Source organism: Nerophis ophidion, linkage group LG09 (assembly GCF_033978795.1).
Source record: "Nerophis ophidion isolate RoL-2023_Sa linkage group LG09, RoL_Noph_v1.0, whole genome shotgun sequence".
In the NCBI taxonomy this organism is placed as follows: domain Eukaryota; kingdom Metazoa; phylum Chordata; class Actinopteri; order Syngnathiformes; family Syngnathidae; genus Nerophis; species Nerophis ophidion.
In genome coordinates, this window is record NC_084619.1 from 27,903,979 (window position 1) to 27,918,230 (window position 14,252).

General features: G+C 38.7%; 1 protein-coding gene across 1 annotated transcript in view; it reads right to left on the reverse strand.

Moving 5' to 3' along the window:
• Positions 1 to 12,555: 12,555 nt before the first annotated feature.
• plpp4 (phospholipid phosphatase 4) overlaps positions 12,556 to 14,252 on the reverse strand; it is a 216,807-nt gene continuing 215,110 nt past the window's right edge. Inside the window, exon 7 of the mRNA XM_061909943.1 lies at positions 12,556 to 13,624. Within this exon, the coding sequence (XP_061765927.1) occupies positions 13,413 to 13,624 (212 nt within the window). The 3' untranslated portion in view covers positions 12,556 to 13,412. The remainder of the gene's footprint in view (positions 13,625 to 14,252) is intronic.

Consider the following 14,252-nt stretch of genomic DNA (forward strand, 5'->3'; position numbering starts at 1 on the left):
GATGTAATTTGATTGGCTGTTGTACTGACAGGTAGCGCACAGGCTGTCATCGCACACATGTTGACAAACACGCGTACACAATGGAAGATACGGAGCGCTCCTGAATAACTTTTTAATCTTTGTATTTTGGGGAAAGTAGCAAGTCATGTGAAGTCAAATGGCTCAAGTCCAAGTCAAGTCACAAGTCATTGATGTTAAAGTCTAAGTCGAGTTGCAAGTCTTTTTACATTTTGTCAAGTCGAGTCCAAAGTCATCAAATTTATGACACGAGTCTGACTCGAGTCCAAGTCATGTGACTCGAGTCCACACCTCTGCCAAATAGCATTAATTTTGTCTTTCTGAGATTCAAAGATAGTCTGTTTTTGTCAAACCATCTTTTTAATGCGTTCCTTTCTTCTTTTATTATTTGCATTAGCTTCTGTGTGTTCTCTCCTGAACAGAATGCTGTTGTGTCATCTGCAAATAATACTAAGTTAAAGTCCTTTTGTAACTTTTCAAATGTCATTTTTTTAGAGATTGAACAATTTTGGTCGGAGTATTGATCCCTGAGGTACACCCCAGGATATATTTAGCATTGTAGAAGTGTGTTCGCCTATCTTCACGCATTGCTTCCTGTTAGTTAAGTAGCTTTTAATCCAGTTCAAGATCAACCCTCTGAAACCATACCTTTCTAATTTGTTTATTAATTAATGTTATGATTAATTGTTTCAAATGCTTTTGTTGAATCCATGTAAACACTGCAGCAGCACATATTTTACCATATATTGAATTTGTGATCTCTTCTGTTATTTTGATTAATGCCATTGATGTTAAGATGTTGGCTCTTTACCCGTATTGGTTGTCTATGGGTGTTGTGTTTTTATTTATGAATTTGTCTAATCTGTTGTTAAACAGTTTTTCAATGATTTTAGAAAATTGTGAAGTAGAGAAACAGGTCTGTAGTTTGTAAACTGGTTGTGACAGTCTCTCGGTTTCGTGTGGGTTCCATGGACCACTTTTTTTAATTTTTAAAAAGAAACCCTCAGTGCAGGTCACTTTTCAGCTCCTTTTCTCCGCTCGCTCGTCGGCTCGCTTTCCAGTTTGCCGCGTCGTCGTCTGCCTCTGGCTCTCTTCCTCTCTAGCTCAGCGTCAGCTTCCCTCTGGCTCTCCACGTCTCCCCCTGACGTTCATGGCTGTCGCCTTTTTATACAGTGCGAGAGGATTAATCAATTGCCCCCAGGTGCACGATCCATGCATCTGATCTTGATTACGGCATCGCTCCCGGCGCTCCCCGCCTCGCCGCTCGCTCTCCGTCCACGCCTCCTCGCCGCCATCTTGGGCCGGGCTCCGGCGTGCCCTGCCTCGCTGTCGGACTGCCGGCTCCGCCTCTCCACACTGGTGTATGTGTCCAGTCTTAAAAATCATATTGTCTGGGAATATACCTGCTTGAAATGATAGGTTGCTGATATATGTTAAATGTTCTGAAATCTCTTCAATAACATTTTTTATCGTTTTCATATAAATTTTGTTGCAATCAATTAAGGTCTTGGATGTACCTTTTTTCACAATATTGATTATTTCCTCTTTTGTCACTCCTTCCAGGAAAATAGAGTTGGGGTTTCTATCTAGAGTGTCATTGAAGTCCTCAACTGACTCAAGATCTGGAATCTTTTCCTCCAGATTTGGTCCAACGTTCACAAAGTACTTACTGAAGCTTTCAACTACTTTGCTCATATTGTCATTTTTTACATTTCCATCTAAGAAGTATTTAGAATAGTCCCTTTTAGCACCATTTGAACTTTGTAATAATGTTATTTAGGATGCCCCTTGTTGCTCTCAAATTTTTTTTGTTCTGGTCCAATAATTGACTAATATTATTTTCAAATTGTTCGTAGTATGCTGGTAAGCTTGTTCTTATACGTCCTATACGTTTTCTGCTTCTGAAGATCTTTGTGTTATAAATCTTTGAAATTGGTTTTACAATTTGGTATAAACAGTATTAATACAAACCCCGTTTCCATATGAGTTGGGGAAATTGTTTTAGAAGTAAAAATAAAACGGAATACAATGATTTGCAAAACATTTTCAACCCATATTCAGTTGAATATGCTACAAAGACAACATATTAGATGTAAAAACTGATAAACATTTTTTTTTTTGCAAATAATCATTAACTTTATATTTTGATGCCAGCAGCACGTGACAAAGAAGTTGAGAAAGGTGGCAATAAATACTAATTAAGTTGAGGAATGCTCATCAAACACTTATTTGGAACATCCCACAGGTGTGCAGGCTAATTGGGAACAGGTGGGTGCCATGATTGGGTATAAAAGCAGCTTCCATGAGATGCTAAGTAATTCACAAACAAGGATGGGGCGGGGGTCACCAATTTGTAAGCAAATTGTTGAACAGTTTTTGAACAACATTTCTCAATAAGCTCATGCAAGGAATTTAGGGATTTTACCATCTATGGTCCGTAAAATCATCAAAGGTTCAGAGAATCTGGAGAAATCACTGCAGGTAAGCGATGATATTACGGACCTTTGATCCCTCAGGCGGTACTGCATCAAACACCGACATCAGTGTGTAAAGGATATCACCACATGGGCTCAGGAACATTTCATAAAACCACTGTCAGTAACTACAGTTGGTCGCTACATCTGTAAGTGCAAGTTAAAACTCTACTATGCAAAGCCAAAGCCATTAATCAACAACTCCCAGGAACGACACTGGACTGATGCAAAGTGGAATAGTGTTCTGTGGTCTGACGAGTCCACATTTCAAATTACATTTGGAAACAGAGGACATGGTGTCCTCCAGAACAAAGAGGAAAATAACCATCCGGATTGTCAAAGGCGCAAAGTTGAAAAGCCAGCATCTGTGATGGTATGGGGGTGTTTTAGTGCCCAAGGCATGGGTAACTTACACATCTGTGAAGGCACCATTAATGCTTAGGGTTGGGTATCGTTTGAATTTGAACGATTACGATTCTTTGTTTCAATTCCGATTCTGATTCTTTTTGTACCATGCCGGGATCAATGTGTTTGCCAGGTAGTCCCTGGAAGGTGGTATGTATTTTGGGTTGAGAGTTTTCACCATATCCCTGCAAACATAAACAAACATGTACGGCGTGGCGCAGTGGGATAGTGGCCGTGCGCAACCCGAGGGTCCCTGGTTAAAATCCCACCTAGTACCAACCTCGTCACGTCCGTTGTGTCCTGAGCAAGACACTTCACCCTTGCTCCTGATGGTTGCTGGTTGGCGCCTTGCATGGCAGCTCCCTCCATCAGTGTGTGAATGTGTGTGTGAATGGGTAAATGTGGAAGTAGTGTCAAAGCGCGTTGAGTACCTTGAAGGTAGAAAAGCGCTATACAAGTACAACCCATTTATTTATCATTTAATGTTGTTGTTACTGTTTAGCCCAGTATCAATTAGCTTAGCTCTAATGTTATTGCTTAACTAACCTAAATGTTGGAGATTCCACCTCTGAAAAGGGATGCAGTCTTTTGACTATGTGTGCAGTGACCTTTCTGTGGCACTCTTCCATCTGTGACACCGACATCTTCCCCATTGCCGCTACAATGAACGGAGTACGCTGAGCACATCGCGGAGCTGGACTAGCAAGTTGTAAATTGTCTATGAAAAAATATGCGGGCTAATTTGTTAGCTGCCTCAACGTTGGCGCAAAACACATTAGTTATTGCATATATATTGTTTTACTTACCGGATTCGGACTGCAGTGCGGTCACCGAGGTGCCAGGCTGGGCGTCGGAGCCAGAGGGAGAGGCAGAGGAGGACGGTCGGCGCAGCGCGTCGCAGACGGGACACGCATTTATTTGCACTCCATGAACTTGGAGGTGCTTCATCATGTTCGACGTGCACCCTCCTAAGCAAGAAACAGTCCTGTTGCACGTGTTACGTTTCACCGATTTTTAATTTTTTTTAGTAGAATAAAGCCACACTTTCGACCGCTGACGCCCGCTATCCATGATTAACTGACTCGCTCGGCTACATAGGCTCGTCTATGCTAACACTTCCGGCGGTAGGCGCTTCTTCGTTGGTGTTCAGCGCCTTCTTCTTCAGGTCGGCGGGCTTTTTGTTTTTTTCTGGTCGGCGGACTAGGTATCGAAACCAGGAATCGAAATTTAAACTTTTGAACGATTCTGGGAGAATTGGAAAGTTAGTCCCGGTTCCAATCGATACTCGATACTCGATACCCAACCCTATTAATGCTAAATGGTCCATACAGGTTTTGGAGCAACATATGTTGTCATCCAAGCAATGTTATCATGGACGCCCCTGCTTATTTCAGTAAAATAATGCCAAGCCAGGTGTTACAACAGCGTGGCTTCGTAGTAAAAGTGTGCGGGTACTTCTCTGGCCCGCCTGCAGTCCAGACATGTCTCCCATCGAAAATGTGTGGCGCATTACGAAGCGTAAAATACGACAGCGGAGACCCTGGACTGTTGAATAACTTAAGCTGTACATCATGCATAAATGGTAAAGAATTCCACTTTCAAAGCTTCAACATCAGTTCCCAAACGTTTATTGAGTGTTTTTAAAAGAAAAGTTGATGTAACACAGTGGTGAACATGCCCTTTCCCAACAACTTTGGCACGTGTTGCAGCCATGAAATTGTAAGTTAATTATTATTTGCAAAAATAAATAAAGTTTATGAGTTTGAACATCAAATATCTTGTATTTGTAGTGCATTTAATTGAATATGGGTTGAAAAGGAATTGCAAATCATCGTATTCCATTTATATTTACATCTAACACAATTTCCCAACTCATATGGAAACGGGGTTTGTACTTAAGAGTGTAGAAAAAAGACGGATGGACAATAAAGTTATTATAACCCCTTTATTTTCACTGGATTACATAAACGTCACATCTTTTTTTCTCCCATCCAAAAAGAGTCTCTATCAGTAAAAAACAAATGAACAAACATCCACAAAGAACATCACTGCTAGCTTCTTCATTTTCTTTATAGACACATTTCACAGAACTGCAGTCATTTTTTGTACGTTTTAAGTAATGAAATGTCAAACACATAGCTCAGTCCAGCTATCAAGGAAAGACATGCTTTTTTTTAATAAATAAAAAAAAAACTTTCTTGTCATACAAATTGAACCAGCATGCCATGAACAGTTTCCTAAATCTTAAATACTTTTATTCTTCAGACGTGTATTCATTATAACACTTAAAAACAACTCAATTACCTTCATGTATCTTTTGGTGAAGTGAAGTGGTGGAAAAGAAAAAGTGAAAGTTAGTTATTTATGGAACTAGACGACCTTATCGATTCATTCTCCCAAAAAATATTTCCCATAGATTTTGCTCCTGCATGCATCGTTTTTCAAAATCATTATTGAAATATAACTGCTATAAACTTCATTCATCGTTCCTTCTTAGTGAGTAGAGTGACAGTTTTGTATGTCATCCAATAGATGAGAATTGTAGGTGAAAGTCATAAAAGAAAAAACTAACAGCCATGGGTCCTTATACCCTATTCTATTCTATTTCTAAATCTGAAATGCAAATTAAAAACAAAATTAGGGTTGTTCTAAGATTTTTATTATACATGTCAGATTTAAAAAACAAACAAAAAAAGGGTTAAATTACCTTAAAATATTTCCATCAAATTGGATTTTTTGCTGTTTTCCTTTAATGTATTTTTAATTTTCCAGACAAACACAAAAATCGAATATATGTTCATCTAAAATGCAAAAATGCGTGTTTATCGGTGTGATGATAAAATTGAACCGGAAGCAGTATTTTAGGTCCGTGCAAGTCCAAATACAAATTTCGGTCCATGTTTTGTATTTTCATTTCTGTAACTAAAGTTGGACAACTATTTAATGACAATTTTTTTTAAACGACAATAGGACGCCTGCTGAACCCAGATGTTATTGTTATGCTAAAAACATGCTAAACACAAAGGAAAAGATAAAATATTCCGGTTCAGTTTGTCATCACACAGATAAACACGCAGTTTTGCATTTTGGATAAACATGAATTGGATTTTTGTGTTTATCTGGAAAAATAAAAATCCACAAAAGGAAAACAACACAAAATCAAATTTTATGGCATTTTTTTTAAATGAAGATCAACTCTTCTTTGTTTGTTTTAAAATCTGACATGTATAATACAAATCGAAAAATGGCCCTAATTTAATTTGTTGATTTGTGTTTCAGAATTGGAAGTAGAACGAACGGAACGTACACTGACCAACATCCTCGTTCAGCAGGAGTCCTTTTGTCGTTTTAAAACAAGTCTTAGTAGATAGTTGTCCAACTTTTGTTTGAGAAATAAAAATTGCAAAAATGTCCCAAAATTTGTTTTTTGATTCGCATTTAATAATTCAAAATAGAATGAACGGAAAGTGCACCGACCGCTGTGTTTGAACTTGAGCAGTGAAGAAAAACTGAAAGATTGCACCGACAAAACGTTTAAATCAAAAGTGTGGACTCGCTTTGGCTATTGTGGTTAGGCTGGGACAAAGCTAAGTCAGGACTTTGCAGAACATAATGTAGAAAGTGTCTCGTGGAATGATTGGCGCCTGACTTGACAAACATGCACTTGTTCGCCAGTGATCTGTCATGACCTGTAACACAGGTCATTCCTTCTCATGCTTTTTGTTGTTATTCTTCTGGGTTTTGAGTCAATTTCCGTTTCAGCGCTCCTTCTTTTGTCTGTGTTCTGCTAGCTAGGTGCGCTGATTACACACACCAGTTTCTGTTTATTGATTGGTGTGCCTACCTGCTGCTGCCTCGAATCCCGCCCCGTATTATACCCTTCTCACCGTTCAGTTTGTTTATTCGCCACCGGTGACAGTAACGTTAGCACCAGCTCGTTGCTTCCATGAGTAATCATGTTTTCTGATGTTACTGCCGTTTTGATACTCGTGCTAAGCTAAATGTGCCTTGTGCTTTCCATGCGCCTCATTGTTTTGTATATGGAATTAAAAAGCTCTTACCTACACGCTGCTTCTACATCATCACGTTTTTTGCATCCTAGGAACACAAACTGTGCAACAATGCAACCAGAATGTAACATGATCATGGGTTATTCAGAGCAATATATCAATTATTGCTATATCGTGATGCTCTCGGGGCTTGTGAACCACATATGGTATTTTGTATCAACCTGAGATTCCCAGTCCTTTCATCATTCCAAACAAATATCCCAATCTAATTTCAAAGCTAACAATTTAAAATGTCTTGGTCTGCTAACTTTGACTTTATATTCACCCTTGTAAGGAGAAAACTATTCTTCAGGTCTATTTTTTTGGCACTTGTTTGAAATTCAATGCCTTCACAAACGTTCAATGGAGTTTTGAACTAAAGCAATGGAGTTTCAAGGTAATCTTTATGCCCAAGGTGCTCTCTTCTATCGTGCCAGAGGCAAAATCACTTCTAAAATGTGATAGGTTTTGTCAGTGAAGGCTTACAAATTTAACCAATTGCAGGCTTCAACGCACAGAGAAGACAAATGCATTACAAAAAGTAACTTTTAGCAAACGTCTTGTTCTGCTTTGTGTTTTCCTGAATCTTCCTTTATGGTGCAAATAGACACGCTTTGCTTTTCCTTCCAGTAACGAGGCTTGATGAAACGCTTCAAATGTGCCTTTTTGTTTTCAAGTTTTGTCACATATTTGGTGTCACTTTTCAACACAATGTCTCCAAAATTAAGACTTAATGCTCATGAATAATTAAGTATTAGGTTGTTGTATGAAAATATAAAATAGATCACTGCTATTTTAAAGTTATGTTCTAAGACCCCCAGCAAATAGCAAGAAATGAATACGATTTGAGAGTTGTCCGCATGCATGCTGTACTGCACACACTTCTTACCATCTTTATACATCATTACACCCTCAGGGTGAATGAAAATTGTTATATTTTCTTCAAAAGAAGAACACATATATATATATATATATATATATATATATATATATATATATATATATATATATATATATATATATATATATATATATATACGTTTTTGACAAAAACCTGGTGAATCATCAAATGCTGAATCTCAAATTTGCAGGACTACACTACAGGGTACAGTGAAACCAGCAAAACCAAACAGAATCCATTCCATGATTTGAGTTGACTAACATGTTCTATTTTCAACAAAGCAATAAAACCTTGATTTATTTGTGTCAGAATGTCGACAGGCAGCACACGGTAAGATCACATATTGAATATGCAAAATATGAAATGGAAAAATACATTTTTTTGGCAAGAGTTTCTGGTCATTTCGAAACGATTATGTTTCCAATATGCTGTTCATATTAGCATCTGCTTGGTGTATATATATATATATATATAATATATATATATATATATATATATATATATATATATACATATATATTTATATATATTGCTATTGTATCCTATTGTTTTATTGTAATCTGAATTTTCACACTTTAGTATGGAGAACATATTCTAAGTAACAAAGACCTAATTTAGAGATATTAAGTTAGGGTTAGGGTTAGAGGTTAAATGTTAGGGATAGGGTTACGCCATGCAGAATAAGGCATTAATAAGTACTTGATAATGACTGATTAAGAGCCAATATGTTACTAATTTGCATGTTAATAAGCAACTAATTAATGGTGAATATGTTCCCCATACTAAAGTGTTACCCAATTTTCTTCACTGCCACTATGTTGTGGTTTCACCACAAACAAACAAACAAGCAAATGCAAAACAAACTTGGAGAATTGATCCTTTAAATGCTCTTGCTGATGCCACCACACAGACGCTTATAAGAATTGTATGCATTATTTAAGGTATATTATATCACAAATATTGGTTACACTTCAAATTATCATGATCTGCGTAGAAATGTTTGGGTTGTTTTCCTGTATTTGGTGTTTCTTCTTGTCTCGCGCTCATCATTTTGTTTTACTTCCTGTTTTGGTTTTGTATGGCAGTGACTTCGCCACTGTTTCTGAGCGCTGTTCTTCACACCTGCTCTTAATTAGTGATCCGGGGACTCACGTGCCTCCAATCACGAATTGGAATGGGAATTGAAAACAGGCTCTTGTTCAGAACCGCTTCCCAATATATCAGTTCTCAGAATCACTTGCCATTCTTTCAAACAATTATCTTTAAGGTACCATTACACAACATGTGTAGTGACGTCAAACAGCATCATGGTACCCACTGCGGCAGAAATGCTTCAAAGTCTTTTACAAGTGATTGCAACAGCGCTACTTGTAATAATTGCAAGTCTGCTATTTCATCAAGAGGAGGACATACGAATGATATGCTGAAACATTTAAACACAGCAGGCAATAACAATAAATGAATCCGATCTCATCTCAGCAGCAGTCACCAGTAAATACAACAGGTACTAACCAACACCGCCTAATCGAAATTAATGACTTTTCCTTTAGATAAAAATGACGCAAAACATATTCTGACTGGCTCTGAGGTGGGCAGTAGCAGCTCCAGCTCAGGCCTGCTGCTCGATAAATGTCACCGAGCAGCGACTAGGTTTGTGGTCAAAAGATTGCACCAATTTGCCGATGTAAACACTCCTTTTTTTCGGTCGGTGAATGTTTAATTCTCGTCAGAAAAGTTGTATGTTTTTTTCCAATCACACTTTTACTCAGTCATTTTCATTAAACAAGTGAAACTCAGAAAAATGTAATTCTGTGTAAAAGTTCATTCATGTCAGCAATTAACTTCGAGTGTGAAACTAATATTTGATATCAACTCATTACATGCAAAGTAAGACAAGTCAAGCATTTATGCGTTATAATTTTGACGATCACAGCTTACAGTTTGAAAACAAGACACATTTTTGGAGATTTTCAGCTTAAGGTTTTTCTCTGTTGCAAGCCATAATAATCACAATTATAATAAATAATGGCTTGATATATCTCACTTTGCATGGAATGGGTTAATTATTTTTTACAAAATTTTACATTCCTGTGTAATTTCCACATAATTTATTTTGTTAAATTCTACAGAAGAATATTTATTCCTTATTTTTTCAAAAAGTTGTGTTTTTTCTATGCTACCTATGTGCCTCCTAAGACTTGACTGAAGGCGTTGTAAAGCCATGTTACCTTCAAACTAAACAAAAACGATGCAAATCCACCTTTTTGTTCTCTTTTTTTTTTCAAATAAGAATCGATAAGTGAACCAATTAAGAAACATTGTTAAGCACAATCGAAAGTAAAATCGGGACCAGAAAAATCTTATCAATTCCCATCCCTAATCACAAATCAGGAGGGTTTATTTGTCAGTGTTGTCTTTCTTGTGACAATGGTTCAGAGTGTCTTGATTATTGCCTGCATAATTAAAAAGACCTTATCTGCACTTTGCCTACCGTCTCTGCATCCCACCCCAATAACCGACATGTGAGTCTGTGACACAATTGAACCACAATTAGTTATATTTTTTAGGTTTCACTGTAGGTGTTATTGGAGTCAGGTACTGTACGTCATCTAATGAGTGCCTGACTGTGTATTTATTCTTGAATATATGGTGATTTATAGGGCTCGGCCAGTCCTCCAGGTCCTCATAGACTGTGGTCTTGAGTCCCCCATTAAGCAGTGGCAGTGACCTCCACCTAATGAGGATTAATGCTGGAGGTTTTGTTCAGACAAACTTCCATTCTTCCATTCCCACCTGCCTCTAATTAATTCTGATTACTCTGCTAACATGTCGATAGAGAACGCTATAGATATAAAGATGGATTTAGGGACTGCAGTTCGAAAAAGCTCGGACAATGACATTAGCAATGAGATTGCAATTTAAAATTAGAAACACATGAGCGAGAAATGGAGAAGGAAATGTAACACTTACAGTGTTAAATACTGTAATATTTTCATCCTTGACATGGACCGCTGCTTCTTAGAGTTTATTGGTTTCCATTCATCACTGCGTTGCTATGGTGACACATAAATGTAAAATATTAGAAGTCACCTTAATAAAGACTGGCTATTTTTAATTTCACACATGCCTGTTTCCCAAAGTAGCTACAAGAATACAGTAAATCTGTAAGTCTTGACTGCGAAAAAAAAATGGTAATTGATCCATCTCTGACCAAAAAAAACTATTAAGTGTGGGTTCTGTTGTCAAAGAGCTAAGAGTTGGTAGAAATGTCCACCACGTGATGATGCTCATTGCTTGAGGAATCATTCTGTACATTTAGCACCGTGAGCCACCCCCCCCCCCCAAAAAAAAACATGATTTCACACTACCACCTCTCAATAAGGCAAAACACGCTCCAGTGTTGACATTACAGCTAATACCAGCTGCTCCAAAGTATGTTTCTAGATATATAACTCTACCAACAACAAATCTGATCAGATTTTCAAAGCGCGTATGCTCCTTCCCCATATCATATCTACATATTGATGTTCACAGCTGCTAAGCAACAACAGTAGAAAACACACACAGAAGAAAGAAGCGAACAGCTAGACCAGGGGTGTCAAACGTATGGGACAGGTTTTATCAGGCCTGCGGGGTGAGTTTGCTAAGTATAAAAATGAGCTGAAATGTTTGAATGAAAGAAACAGCTGTTCTAAATGTGTCCACTAGATGCCGCCATTGCAATTGTATGTATCTTTGTAGATCAGTGGTCAGCAGCATTTACCACTCAAAGAGTCATTTTGACCCGTTTCACAAAATAAAGAAAACTATGGGAGCCACAAGACTCTTTTGAAATTTAAAATTAAATAACACAGCGTACAAAGTTTTTTGCTTTGTGCTATGTATTAACCAGGGGTCTCAGACACACGGCCCGCACCTTAATATGAAAATTTAACATTAGTGCGGCTCGTGAGTTTTATTTGAATGCCGCTTGACATCACATTTGCCAACCATCTCAATTTTTCCGGGAGACTACCGAGTTTCAGAGCAACCATTTTCTCGACTGTCTGCTGGTTTTCACCCAAACAACAATAAAAAGGGCGTGCTATGATGACAATGCTTTTAGCGCCCTCTACCACCGTAACAAACAGCTTACCTGCCCAATCTCGTGTTGTATGAGACTTCTGCAGATACACACAAGCGACTGCAAGGCATACTTGCTCAACAGCCATACAGGTTACACTGAGGGTTGTGATATAAACAACTTTAGCACTCTTATTAATATGTGCCACACTGTTAAACCACACCAAACAAGACAGACAAACACATTTTGGGAGAACATCCGCACTGTAACACAACATTAACACAACAGAACAAATACCCAGAATTCCATGTATCCCGAACTCTTCCGGGCTACATTATACACCCCCGCTACCACCAAACCCCGCCCCCTCCCCCCCAACCCTGCCCACCTCAACCAACGCACGGAGCGGGGGTGTATAATGTAGCCCGGAAGAGTTAGGGATGCATGGGCTTCTGGGTATTTGTTCTGTTGGGTTTATGTTGTGTTACAGTGCAGATGTTCTCCCTAAATGCATTTGTCATTCTTGTTTGGTGTGGGTTCACAGTGTGGCGCATATTAGTAAGAGTGTTAAAGTTGTTTATATCACAACCCTCAGTGTAACCTGTATGGCTGTTGAACAAGTATGCCTTGCAGTCGCTTGCACGTTGTGTCAACAGCCGCACACTAGTTGTGGCGGGCCAGCACTCAGATGGCGTACTATTAAAGCGGACGCGACGACATGGTCGAGAGGACGTTTAAGGCATTGCCATCACGGCAAGCCCTCAAAATCTGGGAACGTTATCCTGGGGAGATTTCTGGGAGAGGCACTGAAATCCGGATAACCTCCCGGAAATATGGGGGGACGGCATGTATGCAGCTGAGCCACATCAGAGGGATCCAAGAGCCGCATGCAGCTCCGGAGCCGCGGGTTGCCGACTCCTGTTGTAGATGATGCTACATATGTAAAAAAAAAAAAAAAAAAAAAAAACACGTTAGTGCACCAGTCTAGGAAAATGAGCAAACTAGGTATATACAATTCTGTAATTTGATTTTTATATTATATTTTCATCTTGATAGATTGAAAATGAATACCAATGAGTTGACTGATGAACATTATCACATAAGTTATTCAGAAAATAAAATAACGACAAATAAAGATAGAATATTATTAACCGCAACATGTAAGTGCAAAAAACCCCCAACAACATTATGATTTCTAAATTTTCAGATTGTGTTTGTTCTATTTTTAAACAAAGAAAACAATCTGAAGTTTTCTTTATTTTTAAGTTATCGTGCCGTGATTTTACCAGTCAGGCCCTCTTGGGAGTAGATGTTTCTTAATGTGGCCCCCGATCTAAAATGTGTTTGACACCCCTGACCTAGACAGTATAGAACAGGATGGAGGCGAAGTGTGGCTTAATTACTGTCCTCTGGAATGTACACAGGAGCCATGTAAGTTAGTCAGTGGGAATGAAGAGGGGGCTCTCTGGTTCGGCGAGGGTGGTCTCGGTGGTGGCCACTAGTCATAGCGGCGCTTCTGTCAAGCCCTCCAGAGGGAGGGTGGTGGCATTTTCAGTGGCCCGCTGATCCTCCTGGGGTTGAGGCGGGGTGATGTGAGCGGTCGCAGTCAGGCTGGCGTAGGCGAGGTGACAGTCCGTGTGCAGAAAGGGGGGATAGTGCTGGCGATAGCTGATGTATGCAAACAGCAGCCCAATCACGCCTCCAACAAAGGCATCTGCGTAGTCACAGAAGGGCAGATATTTTTAAAGTACGCCTCCATAGGTAATTGTAGCCTAACTTGGGGGAGCTAAATAACACCTGTGTCAAAAGGAACAAATAATTTAGCGCAGCAGAATGTGTTATACAGTGTGCACTTTCTTTATGGCTGACAGGTTGTACAGTTGATTCAAATAAACTGGAAGGCAAAGAAAACAAGAATGCGCTCGGCTTAACTGACTTTGAGTATAATATTCAATGTTTTTTTTTTTTTTTGCGATTACTGGTTGTAATATTAGCAGCTCAAAAATGAATGTTGTTTTTAAACCAAGCAATCTAGGCAGCCGTCATTCAGCAGCATCATAGGGGAACTGCCCTTTTTTGTGGAATTTTGCTTGCCGTTCACAAACATTACGTGAGACAAGAACACACATGCCTTTTTTTGAGGATTCCAAGTTTTAGGACTCTTTACTTTCTTTCTTTCTTTTCTTAGTTAATTTCAAACATGAATATTTACAACACAATACATCAGACAACACAATACTCTACAACCTTTTGCAAGATGCAACTAATATTGTAGCTAACGAGTCATCTATGTTGCCTTCAAAGCCTTCTAAAACAACTTCAAAACTCTATCAAGTATACAT